Here is a 27,377-nt window from a genome sequence, read left to right on the forward strand (position 1 = left end):
AGTCTTGTAGATGGTGGAGAGGTCTGCTGGAGAGTGAAAATACACAAGTATATCTGGTGCTCGTTGAGTCCCTTCGTAGAGCCGGAGACAGAATAGGCGCCGGTGGGATGAAGTTCAGTAAGGAGGTCATCTTCAGAAAATACAAGGGGAACGTCGCGAAGAACACAGATGAACAGCATGATGGGAGGGCTGACCTCCAACTTGGTGCCAGCCTATATGCTTTATTATCTCGGCGGGGTGCTAAATTAAAGATGAGCAGAGACCCAGCCGGAAAAAAAAGATACGTTGCTTCGGGGCAGTGAAGTGTTCAACCAGAGCTCGTGTTGGTAGGATGTCCCTCCCTTCTGCTACACAACAGATACATATATCAACTGTCGCAGGGACTGCGGCCGCCAACACTGCTTACTATACCAGTGTGGTGGCTCAAGCTGCCATCACCGACCAAACTCAAACTGTGCATGCGTGGAGGTCGAGACTGCTGTCGTCGTTGCGGCTACAATCGCACCTTAGAAAACGCACCTTAAGCTGTCAGTTTTCATATGTATTGACTACTTACTGCACTGAATAAACAGGAGATACAGAATCCGCCTCGTCAAAACTAATCAAAAAACGATTTAACGTATGTTAATTACTTGTAGGCCTACATGTATTGAGAACATATCATTCTCTTCTTCAGTGAAGGTGCTGTATTTCATAATTCAGTGACTTGATTACAATAATCAGATGTTCACTTTAGTGCAGTAAGTTTGTCACACAACAGTCTTTTGCAGACACTCTCAAAACACAAGGCTTCTGGCTACCATGACATGTAGTGATTACTCCTTGGTTCGATCCAGAGAAAGTCCAGTAATTCACACAGTCAAACACAGTGAACAATAAAACAGCAACAGCTGAACAGTGTTAAAGAGCAGGGCAGTACTCCTCACAACAACGACCATGAACACTGTTCCATTTACATCTCACACTCTGACAGGGTAGTGTACGCACACACACACTACAACTACTCCTCTTTTGTGGCAGTTTTGTATTTATATCTTGATGAGAGATTACTAGAATATTCAGGGCTCAGCTAGAGGCAGAACATTCCTGTTTCATATTCCACGAGGTGGAGGTTAAAACCAGATGAAGAGAACAATAATGTGGTCAGACAGTGTACATTTTTGGACTAAAAAATAGAGAATTTTTAACGGCTCTCCATGTCTAAGTCATGTAATTGTTCAATCACCTGTGCTCACTTCCTCATTTTTTGTTTCTCTTTCCAACGTGATGTACAGGTTCCTTGCTGAAAGCTTCCGTCTTCAAGATGTTTGTCTTCCTGTTACTGGTCGGTGCTGTTGCTGCTAATTCTCAGTGTGAGACGTCGCCTTCCCTGAAGCTCTCTGTATCCTGCGCTAACAACCAGACCGTACAGGTAAGAGCTACGTAACTGAGTGACGGGCGCAATTCAGATGATGGTTGAAGATTCTTGAACCATACCCAGCTTCTTTATCATCATATAAAGGACTGGTGTAGATAATGTTGATGATGTTGGTAAATCATCTGCAAAGTTATGTTTTGTGCCAGCAAAGAGTTTCACTAATAGCATCAAGACAGCTGCACCCACACCGAGCATTCTTCGGAATCAATACTGACAACAACAGTGCACACTCCTCGACTGCAGTATGTACTTTGCAATCAATCAATCAATCAATCAATCAATCAATCAATCAATCAATCAATCAATCAATCAATCAATTGACAAATGACAAATTCCCTATGAATTGTTTACCTAACTTTTTCTTTAAAATTTTCAAGTGACTGGAAATTTCTCAAACATTTCTCTTGATAATTTATTCCAATCCCTTACTCCTCGACCTATAAATGAATATTTTCTCCAATTGGTCCTCTTGAACTTATCTGTGATCCCTGTTATTTACTTATATCATTTATATACTGTATATAAGAAAACATAAAGGCCCAATAACACTGCCCTGTGGGACCCTCCTCTTAATCATTACATGATCAGATAACACTTCACCTACACTAATTCTTTGAGTTCTATTTGCTGGAAATTTAGCCCCCCATTCAACCTCTCTTTTGTCTTGGCAAATAGCCCTCCTATGATCTACAATGTTGGCCTTAACAGGATAAGAAGCAGAATGAGATGCAAAGCTACATTCAAAAGAATGCTGATCTTGACAATCTGTTTCATGTCCAAAACACCTGTGGAAACTCAACTTGAAGAGTACAGTCAGAGAATATAGCTCTTGTAGTTGCTTCGCAATGGAACACTTCCAACATTCGAGGAGACTTCGACATACGGTAATCATCATCATCTGCAAAATTTGTAACCATTACATTTTTTTCTAATGTTTTTTCTTGGCTTTGGTATAAGCCACTTAACCAAGTTATAAGCTGTCATATAAGCTAGTATTCACAGAAGTAGTCGAGGTGCTGGCTCCCTAATACAAGGTGCATGAGATCGAGTCATCATCGAACATTCTATTTCTCTTTCCTTTCACATTTCTGTATTTCCTTAAACTGTCTTCATTCATAATTCTTTTCTTAGCTTATGTTATTTCTGACATGGAAGATTTTGTAGTAACATGTATCAATAGTCGATTGAGTTATGTACCAAGCTGTGACGGGAAGAGTAGAAGAAAAAATTTGTTAAGAATGAAGTCATGTTTTCCATCGTCGACATAGTAAAATATAACAAAAATCTTTCCAGTCTGTCAAACACACAAAAATTTCAATATAAATTATAACACTATAAACATACCTGTAAGAAAAGTAGACTTCCTTGCTGAAAGTTTTCGTCTTCAAGATGTTTGTGTTTCTGTTACTGGTTGGTGCTGTTGCTGCTAATTCTCAGTGTGATGTTCTCTACAAGAACATCCTCAGATTCTATCAAATCACTTAAAACGGTATTGTTTACGTTTCATAAACTTGTCAATGATAGAGAGTTACATGATAATATGAACAAGTCATCATCATCGTCGCCATCCTAAACCATCTCCAGTTTCCCATGTGTGGTATATGAGCCTCCTCCATCTCATCCTGTCCTTGTACCATTCTTCCTCCACCAACTTGTCCCAATCATGACCTCTCAGCAGTACATAGTTCTTAACTAAATCTATCCATTTCCTTCGTGGCCTTCCCACGGGTCGTCTTCCTTCTACTTTTCTTTTACAAGATATTAGAATCATTCCGTACTGAGGGTTTTCACTTTACAATGGCGAAAAATGAAAGTATCCTCCTGTTCAATACATCATATATTCCGTCATTAGACGGAGTAAACAAGTTCAGACATGTTTCGGCTCGTTTGAGCCATCTTCAGTGAAAAAATTAGGGGGGTTGGAATAATTTACATAATATGAGTTGAAAAAATGCTAAAAAACATAATGAAAGCGCAAATGAAAAAACAAACAAAAGAGAGCCTAGACGGAAACAAAATAGCATAAATATACAATATTTACATCAATATGCAGAGCAAAAAACAACTTATTGTGACAAAATTCAGTGAAACAGGTGTTAATTTGAAATAATAATTGATACTAAAAACTGCGTTAACCTAAGAAACAAGGGAATGAGAAAACAAATGATGCAGATGGAAATGAATAATAGTAGCACATTCTACTTGAAACATTCATTCCATACATTTGTCAGAATTTCCATAACACAAACAAACCCCACCTCCATCTCCCCGACTCACCACCACTCCCCCCCCCCTCCTCACACCAACCCTCCCCCTCCGCTCCTTCCAACCTAGCAAACACAGCCAACCAACAATAGACTCGATCACGCGACCGAGACCGTCACTTTAAGAAGGCCACACCATTCGAGCTTTAGAAGTCAGCGAGTAAACTAACATCCTCTTGAAACATTCATTCCTTATATTTACCAAACAAACCCACCTCCATCTCTCCAACTCAACATCCCCTCCCTTCCTCAAACCAGCCCTGCACCTCCCTTCCCCCTCCGCTCCTTCCAACCTAACAAACACAGCCAACCAACAATAGACTCGATCACGCGACCGAGACCTTCACTTTAAGAAGGCCACACCATTCGAGCTTTAGAAGTCAGCGAGTAAACTAACATCCTCTTGAAACATTCATTCTTTATATTTGCCAAACAAACCCACCTCCATCTCTCCAACTCAACACCCCTCCCTTCCTCAAACCAGCCCTGTACCTCCCCTTCCCCCTCCGCTCCTTCCATCCTAGCAGACACAGCCGAACCAACAATAGACTCGATCACGCGAACGAGACCGTTACTTTGAGAAAGCCAGGCCACTAGAGAGGACAACCACCTACTGCACACCGTAAGTTTAAGCTTTCTTCACAACCATTCCACACTTTTTACTTATCAACCCATGTTTCTCATACAACCTCATTTTTTCCATTACAGATTAGAACTTCATTGATGGTTTCCACTAGATCACTACAATTTACTATGCATCTGTCTTCTACCTAACACAGCTTCTCATATTTTTATATGCGGCCCTTCCGACCCCTCTATAATAAGGCAAAACACCAGCCAACATTATGAAACAATAATGAAGAAAGGGACCGCTAGATTGAGAAGATATTAAGAATGCTGCTATTTCTGAAGCCTTAAATTTAAGGTGTTTTTTCTCCTTATCACAGGCTTTTCGCCTGCAGGTTAATTCAGGCTTGGTTTCTCTCAAAATGTTTGCTCCCGCTCTCCTCCTGACCAATTTTATGTGATGGGTTTCCACTAGGATTTTGACAGCGATTTCAAACTGTTTTGTCGTTTTTATAAACTAATAATTTGTAAACTATGAGGTCCACAACCTCACCATGTGCTACTATTATTCATTTCCATCTGCATCATTTGTTTTCTCATTCCCTTGTTTCTTAGGTTAACGCAGTTTTTAGTATCAATTATTATTTCAAATTAACACCTGTTTCACTGAATTTTGTCGCAATAAGTTGTTTTTTGCTCTGCATATTGATGTAAATATTGTATAGTTATGCTATTTTGTTTCCGTCTAGGCTCTCTTTTGTTTGTTTTTTCATTTGCGCTTTCATTATGTTTTTTAGCATTTTTTCAACTCATATTATGTAAATTATTCCAACCCCCCTAATTTTTTCACTGAAGATGGCTCAAACGAGCCGAAACATGTCTGAACTTGTTTACTCCGTCTAATGACAGAATATATGATGTATTGAACAGGAGGATACTTTCATTTTTCGCCATTGTAAAAAGTTCTACTTTTCTGTCAAATTGCTTCCTTGCAGTTCTGTTTACTGGCATCCTCTTCATGTGACCAAACCACTTCAGTCTTGATATCCGAATCTTATTGAGGAGAGAATCATCTATTCCTACTTCTCTAATTTTCTCATTCCTAATCTTGTCTTTCCTGGTTTTCTGAATCATAGTGCGTAGGAATTTCGTTTCAGCTGCCTGAAGTTTGGAATTATCTCTATTGGTCAGTGTTATGGTTTCGAGACTGTATGTAAGAATTGGTGTATAATAGGACTTGTACAATGTCATTTTTGTTTTCATAGGTATTTGCTCATCCCACAGCAGGTGTCTTACCTAGTGGTAGAGTTGTGTTGCCTTGTTGATTCGATTGTTCACCACATGTTTTGCTAGGTTGTCATTTGATATAACGCTACCCAAGTATTGGAAAACTGGAACGCTGTCCAGTTCTTCATTTAACATGATTATTGGCTCTGCTCCTTCCCCATACACTTTCATCACCACCGTCTTGGTCTTGCTGATGTTTAAACCATATTTCTTAAACTCCTCATTCCAGCTTTGCATTCTCTCTCCCAATTCCTCTTCTGAGTCACTCCAGATCTCAACATCATCTGCAAATGTGAAGGCTTTGATATCTCCATGTTCTTTCCTTTTAATAGATTTCATTACTACATCCATTACAATAATAAATAGAACTGGTGACAATGAGCTGCCCTGCTGCACTCCTCTCTTTGTTTCAAACCAGTCCGACAAACTACGTCCTAATTGAATACAACTTCTATTCCCACTATACAACATTTTCACTTTGTCTATGAGGCTGTCTCGCACTTGAAGTTCTTTCATGCATTGCCAAATTCTTTCCCTTGGTACACTGTCGTATGCTTTCTCAATGTCCCAAAATATTAGAAATAAAGGCTTGTTTTTCTCCCAGTATTTTTCCATTAGCATCCTAATTGCAAATATAAGGTCTGTAGTTGACCTTCCTGGTCTAAAACCGTACTGCCCTTCTTCCAAAATTGGTTCAATAATATCTCTGATTCTGGTCTCTTATTATTTTTTCCAATATTTTCAGGACATGAGACAGTAGTGTAATACCACAATAATTAGTACATTTTCGTCGGCTTCCTTTCTTGAACAGAGGTACAATGATGCCCATCTTCCAGTCCTCAGGAATAGTATTTTCCTTCCATATCTTGTTGAGCAGTCTGTAGAGCCACTGGAATCGTGGAAATCCCGCCGCTTTCAGCATATCTGCACATTTCATCTATGCCCATTGCCTTTCCTTTCTTCATGCTCTTGAGTGCATTTTCAACCTCAAGCCATGTAATTGGTGGTTCATTTGTAGTTCCTTGACTTGGCTGTCCTCTATCCGTTGTTATGTTTTCTGTATCTCCATTCAGCAACTTTTCAAAATAGATCTTGAGTTCCTGTTTAATTTCTCCCTCTTCTTGTGCCAGAGTTCCATCATCACGTTCTATTGCTTTTATGGTCTCTTGATCCCTTTGCTTGTTTTTCATTACTCTGTATAGCAATTTCATATTTCCTTTACTGTCCTCTTCCAGTTTGTCTGCAAAATCATTCCATTTCTTCTCTTTTTCTTCCCTTACAATGTTCTTTACAGCAAGTTTCTTGTTCCTGTATGCTTTTTGGAGTCTTTGTATTTCTTGTTCATTGCGTTCTTGTCCCTGTTTTTGTTTTTTCCTTGTCCAGTCTTGTCTTTATTTGGTTTCCTTCTTTCACCACTGTTTTCACTCTATCATTCCACCGTGGTGTCTCCTTTTTTCTTTTGATAGAACTTGTAACTCCACATAGGTTTTTGGTTTCTCCCACAAAGGTGTCTTTGAAAGCCTTCCACTCTTCATTAACGTTGGTTACTTCACCCTTTGGCAGACTCTGTTGAATCCTTAGTTTGTATTCTTCCTTTATTTGGACTTCTTGCAATTTCCAAGTTTTAACCCTTGATTTTTTCAGAATAATTTTGTGCATTTCATTACTCTTATGTTTGAAGTCTACTACTAGCAATCTGTGGTCACTGTCCATGCTTCCACTAGGGATGACCTTTACATCTGTTATGTATCTGCCACCATTTTTATTCGTGATTACATAGTCAGTCATTGTTCTATACTGGCCATCCCAACTGTACCTTGTTTTTCTGTGACTGTCTCTTTTCTTGAAGAATGTATTTTTGATTATAAGATCATTTCTTCTGCACAGATCTAATAGTTATTCTCCTTCTGGGTTCCTTAGTCCAAATCCATGTGGACCAATGATGTTCTCGTACCCAAGTCTGTCTACCCCAACTTGAGCATTTAGATCTCCAATAATAATCACATTTTCCAGGTCTTGCCGAAATTTCTCGTTGTCTTCCTCACTGCAGCCTGTCTGTGGGGCATACACTTGTACGATGGTGAACTTAGTGTTCTCCAGTTTCACAAACATTTTAATGATTCTGTCACTTTTTCAGAAAACTTCAGCTGAAGCATCAGTCTCCTTGTTAATTAAGAATCCAACACCATTTTTTGCTACCATCTCCTGTCCACTCCAGTACAATTTGTATCCTCCACGAAGTGTCTTACTTCCAATCCCTTTCCATTTGGTCTCACTTAATCCCAAAATTGATATTTTTCTTCTGTCCTTCATGTCTAGGTGTTCCTCTAACTTTCCAGTTAATGATAGAATGTTCATAGTTCCAATTCGGTATTTGAATCTTTTATTTATTTTGGGTTTCCTTTCAGAACATTGTATATCATCAGCCTTATGGTCATCATACCTTACAATTGTCTGAGAGGACGTGTCAGTCTGGTCTATAATCTTCTTCCTGAGGCTCTTTTAATTGAAAGCGACTGTACTCAATACTCTCCTGATGACTTGCTAGGCCTAACACATAAGAGGATTTTCTTTCAGGGTTTACTCCCTTAGCCCTTGAGGATGCCTTCCTCATCCTACAAGGCAATAGGTTCCATATGTACACCCCCAGAAGGATGGGTTGCCTCTTCCGCCATCTCCACCGTACCGAAGTCCATCTTCTCCGCCATAGATGCCGTTGAGGTCTTCACCCTTAACCCAGGGCAAGGGCCCTCCATATTTATGACCCCTGGAGAGAAGGTGTCCCAGTATTCTAAAGCCTCCAGGAATTGAGCTACCTGTTGGTCCGCGGGTTTATTGGTTATTTCAAACCAGCCCTACATACTTTAGTTTTATGGAAATGACTGCTTCTTTTTTTCACTTGGAGCTGGAATAATTCAAAAGCTTGCAAGGAAATGGAATATATTACTTCATTTTGTGTGGGTTTTCTAAATAACAGAGACTGTCATAACCAGATGACACTAAAAATGATACCTTGGAATTTTTAAAATGATATTTTCCCATCATTTTTATTTTAGTTCATGACTTCTAGCTTTTAAAATTATTTTCAATTTACTTTGCAAATAAATTAATTGGTTCTTAAAATTCTCATCGTTAATCCTTGACATCATACAGATGTTGAATCCCATAGGGAACCTGAAATATTTGTCCTGAATGAGCAAATTTATAATACTAATATAAATGGTCCGTAATTGGACATTATAAATTTTCCAGCTAACTCAATCCTGGCTGCCAGCGTTTTGCCCCAGTGTGCTAAGTTGGGCTCATCAGTTGGTAAATAGCACACCTACCAAGATGCATGGCTAGTGCATACCATGGACGCCACTGCATAGGCTATCTGGAGCCACCGACAGTGCCAATGCACTAAGAGACTTTGTCTCATTACCAAAAATTGATGCCTGTCTAGCCATCAGGTGATATAGATGTTGGTTCCCGTTGTGAACCTGAAATATTTGTCCCAAATGAGTAAATTTATAATGCCAATATAAATGGTCCGTTATTGGACATTACCAACTGATGAGCCCGACTTCGCACACTGGTGTGAAACGCTGGCAGCCAGGAATGAGTTAGCTGGACAATTTACAATGTCCAATAACGGACCATTTATATTGGTATTAATCCTCGACATCTCAAGGGGAACTACATCTTTACATTTACTAAAATTATGCCCTACAGGGGCTCTCGAAGTAATGCCTGTGTTTAATTTGAAGAACACCATTGGAGTGTCTTTGGAAGTACTGGAGAGGTAACAACTGGTGAAGCTGCTGGTTCTGCTGTAATAGAACTGAAAAAGTTATCTTCATAATATAATTTTTTCACATTTCCACTTCTACAAAGCCTCCGTGGTTCAGACAGCAGCGTGCCAGCCTCTCACCGCTGGGTTCTGTGGTTCAAATCCCGGTCACTCCATGTTAGATTTGTGTTGAACAAAGTGGAGGCGGGACAGGTTTTTCTCCGGGTACTCCAGTTTTCCCTGTCATCTTTCATTCCAGCAATACTTTCCAGTATCATTTCATCTTCGGCAGCCAGAACAATTCCTATCTTTGCCACTAGATAGGGACTTCATGCATTCCATCCCTGACCTGGTCAAATGACTGGAAACAGGGTGTGGTTTTTCATTTTTCATTTTCACATTTCCACTTCTGTGCAATGTATATCAATTACTAGAATATAATGATTGCAACTTTATTTCAAGAAGTAAATTACAAGTAAAAATAACATTTTGTAAAAGGTAATGACTAGAAGTAAAAATTACTGAGAATGTATTTGTTATAAGTAATTCTTTACCTGATATGCTAAAATTATGAAATTTTCCAATTTTTATATTTTTTCATAATTTTCAGAATATTCTCTTCCCAATGATACATGATGCAAACAGTTAAAAACATTGGATAAGAGTAAATTTAATTCAGAAATTAAGAAAGAAAATGACATGATGGAGAGTGAAACACATAGACCTTACATAACAGAGCCAGCACCTTCACCACTATGCTGTGAAAGCCATCTCTCAATTCTGTTTCAAATCTGAAATGCTGAAATCTTCAGAAATAAAACCTCATTCAAGAGGAGAAAAAAAGTAACAGTATTGTTCCCTTGTGAAAGCTCGAACCACGCTGTTGACTACCCTTGTAAGTCAAGTGTGTTGTGTGCGTTGCAATGATCATGTACAAGAGATGTGATAATAACTAACATCATATATGTTTCAGGGAGAGATAACAAGTAATGTGCCATTCAAAGATGCAGTGGATCAGTTCATGGGCAAGTGGCGAGACACGTGTGATTCTACTGCCCGAGTGGATGTCTCACCAGGTTCATCAGGTAAAGATTGACTTTATACCCAGCGTTGCGAGTGTATCTAGGAATTCTCATCATCAGAAATATCATAATTGTGTCATTTCATCACCCATTACATTTTGATTATGATGCTTGTTGTTTAAAGGGGCTTAACATGTAGGTCATCGGCCCCTAATGGTACAAAATGAGATGAAATTTAATGACAATTTAAAAGTCCAAAATCATCACTGACCAGAATTCAAAGCATGATGATGAAGAATGAATGGATGGATATGAATTTAAAACAAACAGCGGATCCAACCCGCAATGCCCCACATTCCCACAAACTAGCGTTAAACAATGGTACTATTGACCAATGGACTGCTTCTAGAACACAAACCTGAATCGATGATGCTTGCAGTCTAAAGGGGTCCAAAATCCAGGTTATTGGCTTCTTTTAATGGTACTGATCACTAAGAAAGTAGAAACATGGTATTTGTCATGTTCTGGTACTAATCAAAAGTAGCGTAGACTCACGGTATTTCACATATTGTGGTACTATTCACAGGTAATGTAATATGCACATGTAATGCAGACCTGTGGTGTTCCTCACACATGGTGTTGCTCATATAGTGGTACCAATCCCTGGGGAAGGTCAAAGAGATATCAATGTCACAATTGATGGAGTGAGCCTTCAAGTTGTAAAGACCTTCCCATACCTTGGCAGCACCCTCTCATCAAGCGCAAATATAGATTCAGAAATCCAACACAGAATTAACCGTGCAGGAGCATCCTTTGCTAAGTTAAGATCTTGAGTTTTTGTCAGTCACGATGTCAATATCACAACAAAGATTCTTGTGTATAGTTCTGTTGTAGTTCCAACCTTACTCTACGGATCTGAATCCTGGACATACTACAGTCGACACCTTAAGAAGCTGGAACAGTATCATCAACATTGCTTGAGGAGAATACTGCAAATAACTTGGCAAGACAGGCGCACAAATATCAGCGTTCTTGAAGAGGCACACACCACCAGTATAGAATTGATGGTTTTAAGACGCCAGCTACGATGGACAGGCCACGTAGTTCGCATGCCCAATAATTGCATTCCCAAACAAGTGTTTTACTCTGAGCTATCAGTAGGTAAACGCTGTGTAGGCGGTCAGAGGAAGTGATTTAAAGATGTAATCAAGGCTAACTTGAAGAGACGTAACATTGATGTTGATAACTGGGAGAGCTTAGCGCTTGACCGTTCATCCTGGACATCACTAGTCCATTACGGCACACTGTCTTTTGAAGAAAACCGCCGACATACAGCGAATGACAAGAGGCAACGTAGGAAAGAAAAAGAAGTGCTGAGAAGACATAGAAATAACATGACTGCTCTACCTGGGACTACCTGTCATCACTGTGGCAAATTGTGTAACTCCCGCATTGGACTGTATAGTCACCTCCGAACACATAGATGAAGAGACATCCTACCTGGAAGACAAACCTACTCGATTACGAGTGTTTGCTATCATATCGGTACCAATCACAGCTACTGTAAAACCCACCCTGATTCACACACTCTCGCTACTAATCACAAACCAATAGTTTACCTAACATAGTGGTAGTACATGCAAATAAACGTGACGCAAGGTGTTTCCCATGGGGTAGTACTAATTACAAGTAGTCTCATGGTTCTAATTCTATCATCCCTTGGTCGGCCCTTTTAGTTGCTTCTTACGACAGGCAGGGGACACCGTGGGTGTATTCTTTACCTGCGTTCTCCACCCACAGGGGGACCATTACATTTTAGTCACTGGCCATTTCAGTTTCTGGTTGTTCATTCAATGTTTTACAAGCGTTTTACAAGAGCCATTAGGGGCCATGAAAAATTATTACATGGAGGTTACATGTACACCAGACATAAAGTTTGAGAATTCATTTTTTGTTGGGAAGTGTGACCAGCACAGAAGAAACAACACTGCAGTAACCATATCTCTTAACAGAAGATCTAGTATCAAGGGTCCTTATGAACATTATAGTCATGAATGAAAGTGGGGAAGGGTTCACTCCACTGAACACATTGAGTTAATGAAGTAAATAGAACAGACAGTTGTTGCACCACCTTCAGCCATTATTTGGCATCACCTGACAGTTGTTGCAAGTGAAACAAATGTAATCTTCCAAGGGAAGGAGCAAGGAGGAAGGACACTGCATAAGATACAGAGAGAAAGTTAACCACCAGGGCCCCACCCAGCATATGGATGATTTGGAGGATATAATGATGGATATAAAAGAATCCTAGAGGGAAGTACATGGCTTTTGCATTTCAACACAGCACAAGGTACAAAATGGCTATTTTTTCAACAGAAAAACAGCTGAGGATGCTGCAATGATCAAATATCTGGATAATGAACTGCAGTTTCAAGTCAAATCCACTCCCACAGCCTTCTTTCAGCTATACATCATCCGTGTTCGTGACCATGGACTGTGGCTTCCAGCAGTGCTGGCAAACCACACTTTAAAAAAAAAGAGTTCACCAACATTTGCATTATCATTTTCAGCCATTACATGTAGGAAGTTGTTAGAAAATAACTGTAATGAATGCTGTAGCAGATGCATTTCCTGGAGTTCACCTATCTGTAGCAGTATATACAGTACGTAGGTTGTGGCAACCTTGCTCCAGTACAACCATGCAACGGTGGCCGCTTTGTTTTTCTTACCAAAGTTTGCTGCCCTGCGTCTCCTTCCTCAGAGCTCATGACCTCACCCTTCCTCCTCCACATCCAGGTGCACATGACCGGTTGTGAGCAAGCGTTTGCACAAGACAGTTGCCATGTTTTCCAAGCATGAACATGCTGGAGGTGGCATGACACAACAGTGTCACCAAGGATGTGAACGTGTATTGCACATGTCTCAGTTGTTCAAGGTGCTCTCTCACCCCGCCATACTCCCTGTGACTTCAGTTTAATCCCTCAGATGAAGGAAGTGCTTCTGTACAATTGAAAACATTTTGCTGGCCAGTGACCACTCTCTTTGCACCATTGAGAGACTGCGCAACGGCAACGGGATCCAACATGTTTCACATCGCAGGAAACACGTTGTGCAGAACACTGGTGACTATATCGAAGGCCTACGGAACTTAGAGCCAATCCTATGTATCAAATAGTTGCCAAAACTTAAAAACCAACCCTTGTATATATACGGCATATACAAAAGGCGTACTCAATTGTTTTACACTTTATTTTTTGTATGTCCTGGTATGGTTCACATTTCACTTTTGAATGTGGTGATGTGAAACTAGTGTCTTGATCCACTGTTTGGTAGCAGCACAAGCACAGGGGCCAATGAATGCACTCATCATAGCCATTCCATAAGAACACTGTCAACGTAGGAGCAGACAGCATGGAAAGCAACCGTCAGGGACAGCGCTATACGACTTGGTTCCTATGGAAAGAAGGCGTGACCACTGCAGAAATTTATCGGCGCTTGGTGGCAGTCTGTGGGGAACATGCTCCTTCACAGAAAACAGTTTACAACAGGTTGGAAGGTTGGAAAAAATGGCACACATCGGTGGACAAGGGAACCAGTTCTGGAAGGAATGTGACACAGTCAACACCAGCCAACATTGCCCGGCTCGAACAGGCCATCCAAGGAAACAAATGCTTCACATTTACGAAAATGGAGGCAGCCACAGGAATTAGCCGAAACATCCTGCAGCGGATCATGCACGGCCACTGCAGTTGGGGAAGGTATCATCCACGTGGGTGCCTAGACTCTTGTCTGCAGATGAAAAGCAGAGGTGTGTGGACATGTGCAGAGATCTTTTGCAACGCCATGATCAAGATTCAAGCCGACTTCATGACTAGGCTTGTGACTGGTGATGAGACGTGTGTGCCCTGTTTTCCAACCTTCTATCCAGTTAAAAACTTTTTTCCATGACAGAGCATGTTCTCCACAGATTGCCACCAAGTGCCAATGAATTTTTGTAGTGGTCATGCCTTTTTTCCATAGGAACCAAGTCGTATAGCGCTGTCCCTGATGGTTCGTTTCCATGTTGTCTGGTCCTACACTGACAGTGTTGTTATGAAATGGCTTTGACGAGTGCATTCGATGTGCTGCTACCAAGCAGTGGATCAAGACACTAGTTACATGTCACCCCCTTCAAAAGTGAAATGTGAATCATACCTGGACGTACAAAAAATAAAGTGTAAAACAATATAGTACGCCCTTAGCACACGTACTGTGTGTGACCTGAAGGATCCTGCTAGTAGACATAATGTTACAATTTGGGATGAAAAAAGAAAATCATATGCACAAATATAGAACTGCTTGGACTCATACTTTACAGAAAGAAAATGCAACACTTTGATAGGGGATTATATATCACACAAAGTGGGTTAGATTGACAGTTATTATAAACACCATGATTTACTTTTCATTTCTGTCAAACATGTGATCAATATGCCAGTGACGAAGGAGTCAAATGACCAAAATGCCAACATGAGCAGAACACTGAATAACGAGATAGTCATGGTGACAAGAAGGATGTGTTGAAATGTTACAATGACTAGGGATCCAGTGACAAGAATTCTGGATCCTGTTGTCAGCTAGTTATCCTCCAAATTCCCCTGCGAAAACATTGAAGAGATGCTAAATTTAACCAAAAACCTCAGATTGAATTTTTAAATTATTTTTATTGACTGTTGTCTCAAACTGTATGTCATAACTGAAATTGACTTTATCAATGGGAGAAAAATTTCATTTTGAGTGATGGAATGAACTAAGCGGTTTCTTTATCTTTAAATGATTGATTAAATAATTAAATATTTCAAAAGTAAGGTTCTTAGAAGGAAACCGTAATTTAATTTTGTTGATTGCAAATGTTAAAAACATTAAAGCTGTTTAGGTTTATCAATCATGAAATCACCAGCGTTTCACCCCAGTGTAGCAGTGGGCTCATCACACACCTGTCTGAGACGCTGGCAGCTAAACACCACTGCAGTGATGGTGGTGCACTAGGGGAAGCATGTGCCTTTATATCAAAAATAAGGTTCCTAGAAGGAAACCATAATTTAATTTCATCAATTGCAAATGTTGAAAATGTTAATGTAATTAAATATTTCCAATAAACTTCAACCACAAAATGCTCATGTCACTATTGCAGAATCTTCCAGAAATTTCCAAAATACAGTCTTTTAAAATAGCATTTTCTAGACACTTTTCCTTCATTTCACAATCACAAGTCTTAGCGACTAATAAATGAAAATAATGTTATCCTACTCATTTTATTTACTTTACGTGTCCAGGATATCAGTTTTACATAGTTAAATACAGAAATCTGTGTAACTATACAAACTACATCACTAGATGGAATGGCCTTATAATTAGCGGAAATTAGATCGTTCATGCTGCAAGTTTCAGGCAGGCTTCTGGGTCCTGTAAATCTCCACACTCGCAGAGCTCGTTCTCACTGATGTATCAGCATTTCTTCAGATTCGCCTTGCATCGGGACACTTCATTTCTAAGCCTATTTAATGTCTTCCATCTAGCGTATGGCAAATGATAGCTGATCGCAGGTATCTCCTCAACATTCTCCCAATACTACTGAACTATAACTACGACTCTGGCAAATCTTAAAATAGACAAAAATCAGATAGAAGTATTGTTGTCAACTGTTGAGGTTTTGTACAGATGTTTCCTGCACCATTGCCATATTTGTTACAATTGGAGATACAAGATAAGAAAATTCTCTGCATTAGCCTTAAAAAATATCTCAACTCTGCCTGCCAATTGCAGTGTTCTTTTCCCTTCTGAACACTACCGATAAATCAACAGATTTAGTGGGAAACAAAGAAAAATGGCAACACTGTAAATTGTACCTCAGTAAAGAATAAGTTGTGATGTGATTTGCAATCTGATTCAAGTTTTATCATCATCATCATCATTAACTCAACTTTATGTACCTTAGCCTTACACAGTAGTGTCTACCAATCTTCCCTGTTCAGCGCCAAGCTCCTTCAGTTCTTAATTCCCAAGATCCTGATGTCCTGGATCCAATTCTCAAGTCCATTACAAATTTTTCTCGTTGTCATAAAGTGTAACCGTTACTACACAGTTAAAGGGAGGAAAATAAAAGCAATCATACGGTACCTTAAACACTACACACACTAAACATCTGATGAACTGCACAGAAAACAACACAAGTAAATATCATTGGGGGCAACTCAACAGTAATAAACAAGGAACGTGGGAAGGAGACTTTACCAAAGGCCATGGAGATGGGAAGGTTGCAGTTTTCCAAAAAATCAACAGTGATCTCTTGTTTTTAAAATATAATTTTCAAAATTCGACAATACATATTAAACTTCTGAAACAAATTCAGCTGTACAGAAAATACATCTCAGCACAAATCAAAATCTACATATACAATCTTGAAGGTAAGAGGAAACACAATATGTTATCACAGTTTATAGTGAAACTAAGCATGCTTTTCAGAACATCTGATCAATAGAGTTGCGATTAGGGCAATGTCCTGTGTGATACACCAATGAAAATTAAATGCAAATTAAAACGGGACAGACAACAACAGTGCTTACACTAAGGCAGCTCACACTGGCAGCGAGGAGGCGCTGACGACGGCAGACAAGAGAACAAATCGAGAGACCAAAGACCAACGACTTAAAGATTGACAAAATGCTGCCTTGCTCCCTTTCAAAGGGAAATCTGGCCTTGGAGTAGCCAATGAGAATGCAGGAGCTTGCCTGTCGCCACCCGGATTTACCAATCACAACTTTTTCTGCGGTCGCGATCTTTAGACAACTTTCTCAAACACGTATACAAACCTCAATCGTGAACCTGCCATATTCCAGAATAGAAAGGACGTATTTCTAAAACCATAACTGAACAAAGGCCGACACACCCTGTTCCAAAGGTTCGCGTCACAACTTTTCTGGACTGTTCCAGTAAATATAGCACAATAATCTAGAAGTTACAAATACAATATGCTACAACACTGTACAGGTTAGGTAGCTAAATGGAATGCGAATAAATTATTCTAGCACAACACTCCAGATCATACAGAAAGCAGTACTTAAAACGATTTACAAATGAAATCTTCTACAAACACTTTCCACCTCCAAGAGATTCTACACATGTCTCATAAAGAACTCAAGCTAAGTCGTCTTTAGATTTTAAAACGAGTTTTTTTAACGGGTTGGGTTGTCAGCGCTATGCCAACCCCCAGCAATCCTGGAGGACCAATGTTTTCTGTAAGGGTTGTCTTTCTATATAGGTTGGTCATACTGATATATAATTTGAAAAAATAGTTTGGTATCTTGTGCCATTGTTATTTTATGAGTTGCTGAAGTTAGCCAATCAGATCATTTAGTGGGCAAATTGAAATGGGCTTTGCAAGGCTTAAGACCGGGTTGAGAGAAATCAGCATCAAACTCAAATACACCGCTTGGCTTGGAGGTCCGTGTTCAAAATCCCTCCCATGGGGAAGGTTTCTTTTCTTTGATTGGTGGTCTCTAGCTAGTCCTAAGCCATGTGCTCATTTAGCAATGCTGCTTCGCAAAGCCTATTTTAATTTGCCTGTGAAGTGATCTGATTGGCTAAATTCAGCAGCTGGTAAAATGACAATGGAACGAGATAGCATTTTTTCACAATTAAGTATTTAATTTATTTTCCACCTAGTCGATACAATGATTGCTTAAGGCAATTTTTAATGGTCAAAAGTGGTACATGTTTCGTATATTATCAACATCTTCAGCCACATAACACTGTTTAGATGAAAAATATATAAAATTGACAAAGTAATGCTTTAGAGGAAGTGTCCTTAAAATTAACATAAGATTGACAAGATTAAAACAAACAAATAACTCAAGAGAAAATATATAAATTATTTCTACAATAGAAAGCAGTCGTCAAGGAAACACTTGTACAATATTCCATAGAGAAATTGTCCTAATAAATATTCTTTTCTTAATAATTCATGAATTGTATAATTTTTAATTTATAAATTGATCTTTGTTCATGAATTATTAAGAAAAGAATATTTATTAGGACAATTTCTCTATGGAATATTGTACAAGTGTTTCCTTGACGACTGCTTTCTATTGCAGAAATAATTTATATATTTTCTCTTGAGTTATTTGTTTGTTTTAATCTTGTCAATCTTATGTTAATTTTAAGGACACTTCCTCTAAAGCATTACTTTGTCAATTTTATATATTTTTCATCTAAACAGTGTTATGTGGCTGAAGATGTTGATAATATACGAAACATGTACCACTTTTGACCATTAAAAATTGCCTTAAGCAATCATTGTATCGACTAGGTGGAAAATAAATTAAATACTTAATTGTGAATCTATTGAAGTGCGATACGGACCATGAAGCTGATTTTATGTAATAGCATTTTTTCTCGAATTATCTATCACAATGACCATCCACCCTGTATATGACTATTTCTCACTTTTTAGTTCATTCCCATTACCTGTGTTGTCACTGCAGACTACCAGCTGATCCCAGGCCACGGGTACTACAAAGTACACAACGTGTTGCTCACCTGGGACGAGGGACGGAGACTCTGCGAGATGGATGGAGCCCACATGGTGGTCTTCGATTCGCAGGAAGAAGCCGATGCCGTGTTTGAAATTGCCGACTGTTGCCCTTGGGTGGGCGTCAGCCGTCAAAATAGCCGCAGTCCATGGATGACGGTGCTTGGTGAGTATTTGCGGGACTTCTTTCGTGCTCAAGGAGATCAGTTATACAGAAGTCGCCGAGCGAGTTGGTTACGTGAGCTTGCAGTTGGGAGATAATAGGTGTGAACCCCACAGTCGGCAGCTCTGAAGACGATTCTCTGTCACTTCCCATAGCAAATGCTGCAGCTGTACCTTAATCATAGACCTAATCGTATAGTACTCATGTACATTTTATAGAAAACAAATCCAAAAAAAGAAATAAACAAAGTTGATCACAATCTAAGTTCATAACAAAGTCTACTGGTGGAGAAGGACAGAGGTGAAATCCTTTCAGGACTTTATTTCAGTGTCCATCACAGCAGGTGAATGAAACAAACCATTGTGAGAAGAGTTGACAGATAGAAGAGATTATGATGATAGACTGAAGAGAGAAAGCAATGTTGAAGATATGAGGGTAATAGTCTGTGTGAGAGACAGGATGTAGAATGTAAGATAAACATAAAACTGATAATTACAGGCCAGTCAGCTTGATGTATGTTGTTTGCAAGCTCTGGGAAAGCACTCTTTCTGATTATATCAGACACATTTGTGAATTTACTGACTGTTTTGATAGAAGGGAGTTTGGGTTTATGAAAGGTTATTTCAGTGAGGCTCAAGTTATAGGATACCCCAGTTAGAGTATGGTTCCATTGTATAGGATATAGCACAGGGCAATATTATTGAAACTTTATGTTTTCTTACATATATAAATGATATGAGTAAAGAAGTGGAATCAGAGGTAAGGCTATTTGCAGATGATGTTATTCTATATAGAGTAATAAATAAGTTACAAAATTGTGAGCAACTGCAATGTTGTGAGATGGACAGCAGGCAATGGTATGATGATAAACGGTGTTAAAAGTCAGGTTGTGAGTTTCACAAATAGGAAAAGTCCTCTCACTTTTAATTACTGTGTTAATGAGGTGAAAGTTCCTTTTGGGGAACATTGTAAGTATCTAGGTCTTAATATAAAGAAAGATCTTCATTGGGGTAATCACATAAATTTGATTGTAAATAAAGGGTACAGATCTCTGCACATGGTTATGAGGGTATTTATGGGTTGTAGTAAGGATGTAAAGGAGAGGGCAGATAAGTCTCTGGTAAGACCCCAACTAGAGTATGGTTCCAGTGTATGGGACCCTCACCAGTATTACGTTTTTCAAGACCTGGAAAAAATCCAAAGAAAAGCAGCTCGATTTGTACTGGGTGATTTCCGAGAAAAGAGTAGCGTTACAAAAATGTTGCAAAGTTTGGGCTGGGAAGACTTTGGAGAAAGAAGACGAGCTGCTCGACTAAGTGGTATGTTACAAGCTATCAGTATAGAGATCTCTTGGAACGACATTATTAGACAAATAAGTTTGAGTCATGTTTATTTTCTTCTATTGGCTTTACGTCGCACCGACACAGATAGGTCTTATGGCGATGATGGGATAGGAAAGGCGTAGGAGTTGGAAGGAAGCGGCTGTGGTCTTAATTAAAGTACAGCCGCAGCATTTGCCTGGTGTGAAAATGGGAAACCACGGAAAACCATCTTCAGGGTTGCCAACAGTGAGATTCGAACCTACTATGTCCTGGATGCAAGCTCACAGCCGCACCACCAAATCGCCCGGTGAGTCGTGTCTTTAAAACTAGGAAAGATAACAATACGAAGATAAAGTTGGAATTCAAGAGGACAGTTTGGGGCAATTCTTTGTTTGTACGAAGAGGAGTCAGGGATTGGAATAACTTACCAAAGGCGATGTTCAGTAAATTTCCAGATTTTTTGTAACTTAATTATTTAAGAAAAGACTAGATAAACAACTGATAGGATATCTGCCATTTGGGCAACTATCTTGAATGCAGATCATGATTGATTGATTGATTGATTGATTGATTGATTGATTGATTGATTGATTGATTGATTGATTGATTGATGTCATTATTTCATGTGTAGAATGAGGTCATGGGAGGATAATGTAAGAATTTGGCAGGGGACATATAATAATATAATAATAATTTATTTGATTTCATGGTTTATTTAAATATGTATATACTGTACATTTGTTTGTTTTGTAATTCCTTATGATACTGTCAAGTCCTTTTTAGTATGTATTTAGAACATTTTTCAAAGAAAATCAAAAAGGAATTTGGAACAGGAATCATAGTGCAATGAGAGCAAATTAAGATCTTAAAATATGCCAGTGAAATTTGTTTCCTTATCTCCATCCACGAGGGGATGGAGCAGTTGATGAATGTTATAGATACAGCCTTGAAACTGAAGTATGTACAACCAAAGAAAATTTGAACTCGGTTGTTTTAAAGTCATGGCCACAAGTTTTGCTATAAAATACTGTATTTTCTTGCATAATTTACGCATCCCAATATTTTTGGGTCCAAAGTGGAGAGAAAGAAATGTTCACGTATTTGACGCACCCACTTCTTTGAACATCCATCACGCAGCTCTGGATGCGTTTCGAAATAAAGATGTCAACTTCTCAGGTAGCAGCCTTCCTATTGTGAAACCGGGCATTCCAAATACCGGGCAACATGCTGTTATCAGCCGGTAGGTAATACCACTGCACTAGTTCAGTGAGAGAATCAGCGCAGAAGTGATTAGTGACGCTCTATTCCAGTCTGGTAGAAATGTATTTTACGAGTGTTTCGGGTACGGGGAAGATGCAGGAAGTAAGTGGCCATGACCTAAATTAAGGTACAGCCCGAGCATTTTCTGTGATCTCAAGGTTGTTTGTTAGTCCACAGTGAGCAAGTATTCAAGTAATAGTGCATCATATAAACTTGCGGTGATCAGCTACGCCAAAATGTATGGGAATAGGCCAGTTTTGTATGTATGGTTGGATTGTGTTTGGAACTGTAAGGGTGAAGACAGGAGAGAATTAGTCAGTAAGGACTTTTTAATTTAAAATTTGCTTGACGTCGCACTGACACACATAGGTCTTATGGTGACAATGGCAAAGGAATGGGCTAGATGCAGGAAGTAAGTGGCCATGACCTAAATTAAGGTACAGCCCGAGCATTTGTTTGGAGTGAAAATGGGAAGGCAGAGCAAACCATCTTCAGGGCTGCCGACAGTGAATCAGTAAATCACTATATCAATCAGTCACTACTGATCTGCATTTAGGGCAGTTGCCCAGGTGGCAGATTTCCTATCTGTTGTTTTCCTAGCCTTTTCTTAAATGATTTCTAAGAAATTGGAAACTTATTGAACATCTCCCTTGGTAAGTTATTCCAATCCTTAACTCCCCTTCCTATAAATGAATATTTGTCCCAATTTGTCCTCTTGAATTCCTACTTTATCTCCATATTGTGATCTTTCCTACTTTTAAAGACACCACTCAAAATGATTTGTCTACTAACGTCATTCCATGCCATCTCTCTGCTGACAGCTCGGAACATACAGTACCACTTATGATGCACACCTACCAAGACGCATGGCTAGTGCATACTGCGTAGGCTACTTGAAGCCACCGGCAGTGCCAGTGCACTATGAGAGTGTCTCATTATAAAAAATTGATGCCTCCCATTTTTGGTAATGAGACAATAATGCATTGGCACTGCCGGTGGCTCCAAGTAGCCTGCGCAGTGGCCTCCACAGTATGCACTAGCCATGCGTCTTGGTAGGTGTGCTGTTTACCAACTGATGAGCCCAACTTAGCACACTGGGATGAACCACTGGCAACCAGGAATGAGTTAGCTGGAAAATTTATAATGTCAAATAACGGACCATTTATATTGGTATTATAAATCTATTCGTTTTCCCTATGGGAATCAACATCTATATCAGGTGGTGTTGGTGGTGATTATTGTTTTAAAAGGAAGTACAACTAGGCAACCATCCTCTATATTACACTAATCAGAGAGAAAAATGGAAGGGATCCGACACTTCGAGAAATGAAAGTATCGGCCATAGGAAGACCAGGACCACGAAGGGCATGAAAATGAAAGACTCCCTAGGCCTCCATACGTAATACCGACGGGGTCGGAAAAGAACACGAGTTGACCAATGGAGGTCGGATAGGATAGATGAAAGTGGGGAGCCTGGCACAAGTAAGTGGAAGCAATGCCAGGACTCAGCTGAGGGCACCGTGGTCGCCAACCCACGCTCCAAAGTTCAGAGCCCTTGGGGCCCCTATTAGTCGCCTCTTACAACAGGCAGGGGATACCATGGATGTTATTCTATCGCCCCCACCCACAGGGGGTAAACAACATCTATATCATCTGATGGCCCGACAGGCATCAATTTTTGGTAATGAGACAAAGTCTCTCATAGTGCACTGGCACTGCCGGTGGCTCCAAGTAGCCTATGCAGTTGCGTCCACGGTATGCACTAGCCATGCGTCTTGGTAGGTGTGCTATTTACTAATTGATGAGCCCAACTTAGCACACTGAGGCGAAACGCTGGCAACCATGAATGAGTTAGCTGGAAATTTTATAATGTCAAATAACGGACCATTTATATTGGTATTACATACTACTTAGTTAAATGGCTCGTCTGCTTTCTCCCAAGTCTTCCCAGCCCAAACTTTGCAACATTTTTGCAAAGCTATTTTGTTGGAAATCACCTAGAACAAATCGAGCTGTTATTCTTGGATTTTTTCCCGTTCTCGAATGAAGTTATCCTGGTGAGGGTACCATACACTGGAACCATACGCTATTTGGGGTCTTTCCAGAGACTTTATGCCCCCTCCTTTACATCCTTACTACAACCCCTAAACACACTCATAACCATAAAGATCCTTCCTTATATTAAAACCTAGGTACTTACAATGATCCCCATAAGAAACTTTCACCCCATAAATGCCGTAATTAAAACTGAGAGGACTTTTCCTATTTGTGAAACTCACAACCTGACTTTTAACCCTGTTTATCATCATACATTACCTACTGTCCTTCTCAGAACATTATCGAGGTCATTTTGCAGTTACTCAAAATTTATTTATTACACTATACAGAATAACATGATCCATAAATAGCCTTATCTCTGATTCCACTTCTTTACTCATATCATCTATATATATAAAATAAGAGTTTTGTCTGTACATTGCTCAGAATTTGAAAAGAATGGTATTTCTATATTGGTCATGTCCACAGTAACAAGGAAATGCACTTTTTACTTTTCCGTAATTTCTGTCTGTCTGTCTGTCTGTCTGTCTGTCTGTCTGTCTGTCTGTCTGTCTGTCTGTCTGTATGTATGTATGTATGTATGTATGTATGTACACTTATCACTAGAAAACAACTAAAGAGAATTTAATGAAAATCGGTAAGCAAAGTCGGGGAATAAGTCGCTACAATCTAGGCCATAAATAATTTTATTTACGCTGATAGAAATGGTAGTTTAGGGGAAGGCCTAAAATTTAATTTTCAAATATTTATGTTATTAGTGGACCTTTCTTAATGAAAATCAGTATGCAAAGTCGGGAATTAAGTCACTACAATCTAGGCTATAAATAATTTTATTCACGCTGTGTGAAATGGTAGTTTAGGGGAAGGTCAAAAATGTAATTCTTAAATATTTACGTTATGAGTGGTCCTATCTCAATGAAAATTGGTATGCATAGTTGGAGAATGAGCCACTATAATCTTGGCTATGAATAAATTTATTTACTGTGAGTGAAATGATAGTTTATGGGAAGGCCTAAAATTTAATTCTAAAATATTTACATTATTAGTGGTCATATCGATAAATACTACATAACCAAAGTTATATAGAATTAAATTTTTGACCATTTATGTCTTCTACATTATTAACGTACCGGCTATGATAACAGATATTCATGAATTTGTAATTTTGTTGCTAAGTCCATATCAACGCCGAGCCACGAGAAAGTAGGTTAACAGAATTTAATGAAAATCGGTATATAGAGTCAGGGAATAAGAAACAACCGCCTAAGCTATAAGCAAATTTATTCACTCTAGATGAAATTGTAGTTTAGGGGAAGGCGCCTAAAATGTAATTTTTAAATACGGTACCTATGTTATTGGTCCTATTGAAAAGTACTACATAACAAAAGTTATAGAGAATACTATTTCCAATCATTTATGTTTTATTTAGTTTTACCGTACCGACTGTGATAAGAGTGGTATTTCAGAGTTGGAAGAAAACTAAATGTGAAGGCCTACAATATCGAAAGCGCATAACATTGATCAACATTAACATTACATTGAACATTGTTTGCTGTGATGTTCTTTGTCTCTTATGCTGCCTCTTAACTCCGATATATAGGATTACTGCTGCGTACTGAGTATAACAGTCTGACTGAATATTGGCAGGAAATAGCTGGGGAATTAGAAAACTTTCTTCTTTATCATGCCATTACGCTGGTTCATACATTTTCTGATACTGCTGGTACGTAACACACTGGTTCATAATAGCATTCCAGCTATTTGATCCCTACCCTGACACACTGTTTTAAATGAGCAGTGTGAACACATTGGCCTAAGGCAGACGCACACGTACCAGTAGTAGTAGTAGTAGTAGTATGGCCTGATCTAGAATAAAAATTTAGGCCTATTCCAAATTATATCACCACAATTCACTAAATAACTCAAAATTCAACCCTGAAAAGAGCTGTTTCTTCTTCCTCTTCACTTTTATTAATTTCTACATTAATTTTATTACAAATTAGCAGTGAAGAGGGGTTTCTCCTCTGGCTTGGAGGAAAAATTTGCCTCAAGTCAGATTTTTCTGCCGCCAGTGTAGTGAATTAAGATTTTTGACTCATCGGGTACTCCTAGGAAACAGATTAGTAAAAGGGCATTGTTTCAGCCCTGGGAGTCTCCACTATTCGACCCTCTCCGCGCCGAAAAGAGACAAAGAATGTTCATGGATCACGGCTCTCTGCGGCCTTTATCATTCCAGCTCTGGAACTTTGGACTGTTAGATCGGCAGCATAGTCCTGTTCATTAAAAGTGAGAAAATGTGTGGTTTTTCATTACACTCGGTATTTCATATGTAGGCATTGCATTTAATCGTGCCATTCCTATTGACGTCATTGTAATGACGTATGTTAATTTCAGTTAGGAAAACCACTAAGACAGTCTTTCTGAGGATTTAAAAATGCAGGTGGGTAGTGAGTGTCTATCGTTATAATGGAAACTCCCCAACCTGATTGTGATTGATGGTAGTCAAGCGGGCCTACCATTACAGTGAAAATTCCCTAACTCAGTCTTCATATGAGAAAAGACGTTTGGTGACTTCCCTGTCGCGTTTCTAGGGTAACGGTAAGAGCTATGCAATTTAATAATCTTGCTCACAATGTGTACACTACCTAACTTGAAATTCTGTATACAATGTAAAATTCGGTAGCGAAGCGTGGGTACATCAGCTAGTTTATATATATATAAGAAAACATATAGGTCCAGTAATACTGCCTCGACGAATTCCTCTCTTAATTATTACAGGGTCAGATAAAGCTAATTCTAATAATAATGTTATTTGTTTTACGTCCCACTAACTACTTTTTTTAAGGTCTTCGGAGACGCCGAGGTGCCGGAATTTAGTCCTGCAGGAGTTCTTTTACGTGCCAGTAAATCTACCAACACGGGGCTGTCGTATTTGAGCACCTTCAAATACCACTGGACTGAGCCAGGATCGAACCTGCCAAGTTGGGGTTAGAAGGCCAGCGCCTTAACCGTCTGAGCCACTCAGCCCGGCCAAAGCTAATTCTCTGAGATCTCTTTTCTAGAATATAGCCACCCATTCGGTGGGGTTTGATCCCATTATTACCCAAATGCAAGCCGATACCTATGTGCCCCAAACCACGCAGCCACTTGATTTGTTTCACATTGCAGCTTTCTCGTATCATCAACTCTATTGTCCTCTATCTCCTGTTGTTCTCTCTTTCAGGTCAGCCCCTCAGCTCCACGGGCTTCACTGGTTGGGCAACTGGGTACCCATTGGAGTCAGGAAACTGTAACATGATCTTCAAAAACAACGGCATTGGCATGATCAACTGGATATGTTCCTTAAACTTGGGAGTTATCTGTGAGAAACCACTCAACTAACTGCTTGGAGCTAAACATTCTCATCTTCTATGTTACACCCATCACAGAAAGAGTGATATCAATAAACTGCATTCAACTTCACTTATTGTTCAAGTCATTCTCAATTTGGGTAATCCCATCTTCTTCTCAACATTTACCATGAATTATTATTATTAATATTGACCGGGATACTTTGCCGTGTGGTTAGGGGCGCTCAGCTGTGAGCTTGTACCCGGGAGATAGTGGGTTCGAACCCTACTGTCAACAGCCCTGAAGATGGTTTTCCATGGTTTCCCATTTTCATACCAGGCTCCCT

General features: G+C 39.4%; 1 protein-coding gene across 2 annotated transcripts; it reads left to right on the top strand.

Moving 5' to 3' along the window:
- Positions 1 to 1,274: 1,274 nt before the first annotated feature.
- LOC136883356 (hemolymph lipopolysaccharide-binding protein) lies at positions 1,275 to 27,163 on the top strand. Of its 2 annotated transcripts, XM_067155613.2 has the most exons (4): positions 1,275 to 1,411; positions 10,281 to 10,392; positions 18,852 to 19,064; positions 26,925 to 27,163. In XM_067155613.2, the coding sequence occupies exons 1-4, from the start codon at positions 1,304 to 1,306 to the stop codon at positions 27,080 to 27,082; spliced, it is 591 nt and encodes a 196-aa protein (XP_067011714.2). In that variant the 5' UTR covers positions 1,275 to 1,303; the 3' UTR covers positions 27,083 to 27,163. The 2 variants fall into 2 exon arrangements, with proteins under 2 accessions (XP_067011714.2, XP_068085955.1); XM_068229854.1 differs by lacking the exon at positions 1,275 to 1,411 and having other exon boundaries at positions 18,821 to 19,064.
- The last annotated feature ends 214 nt before the right edge of the window (positions 27,164 to 27,377 follow it).

The sequence above is a fragment of the Anabrus simplex genome, chromosome 1 (assembly GCF_040414725.1).
Source record: "Anabrus simplex isolate iqAnaSimp1 chromosome 1, ASM4041472v1, whole genome shotgun sequence".
In the NCBI taxonomy this organism is placed as follows: Eukaryota; Metazoa; Arthropoda; class Insecta; order Orthoptera; family Tettigoniidae; genus Anabrus; species Anabrus simplex.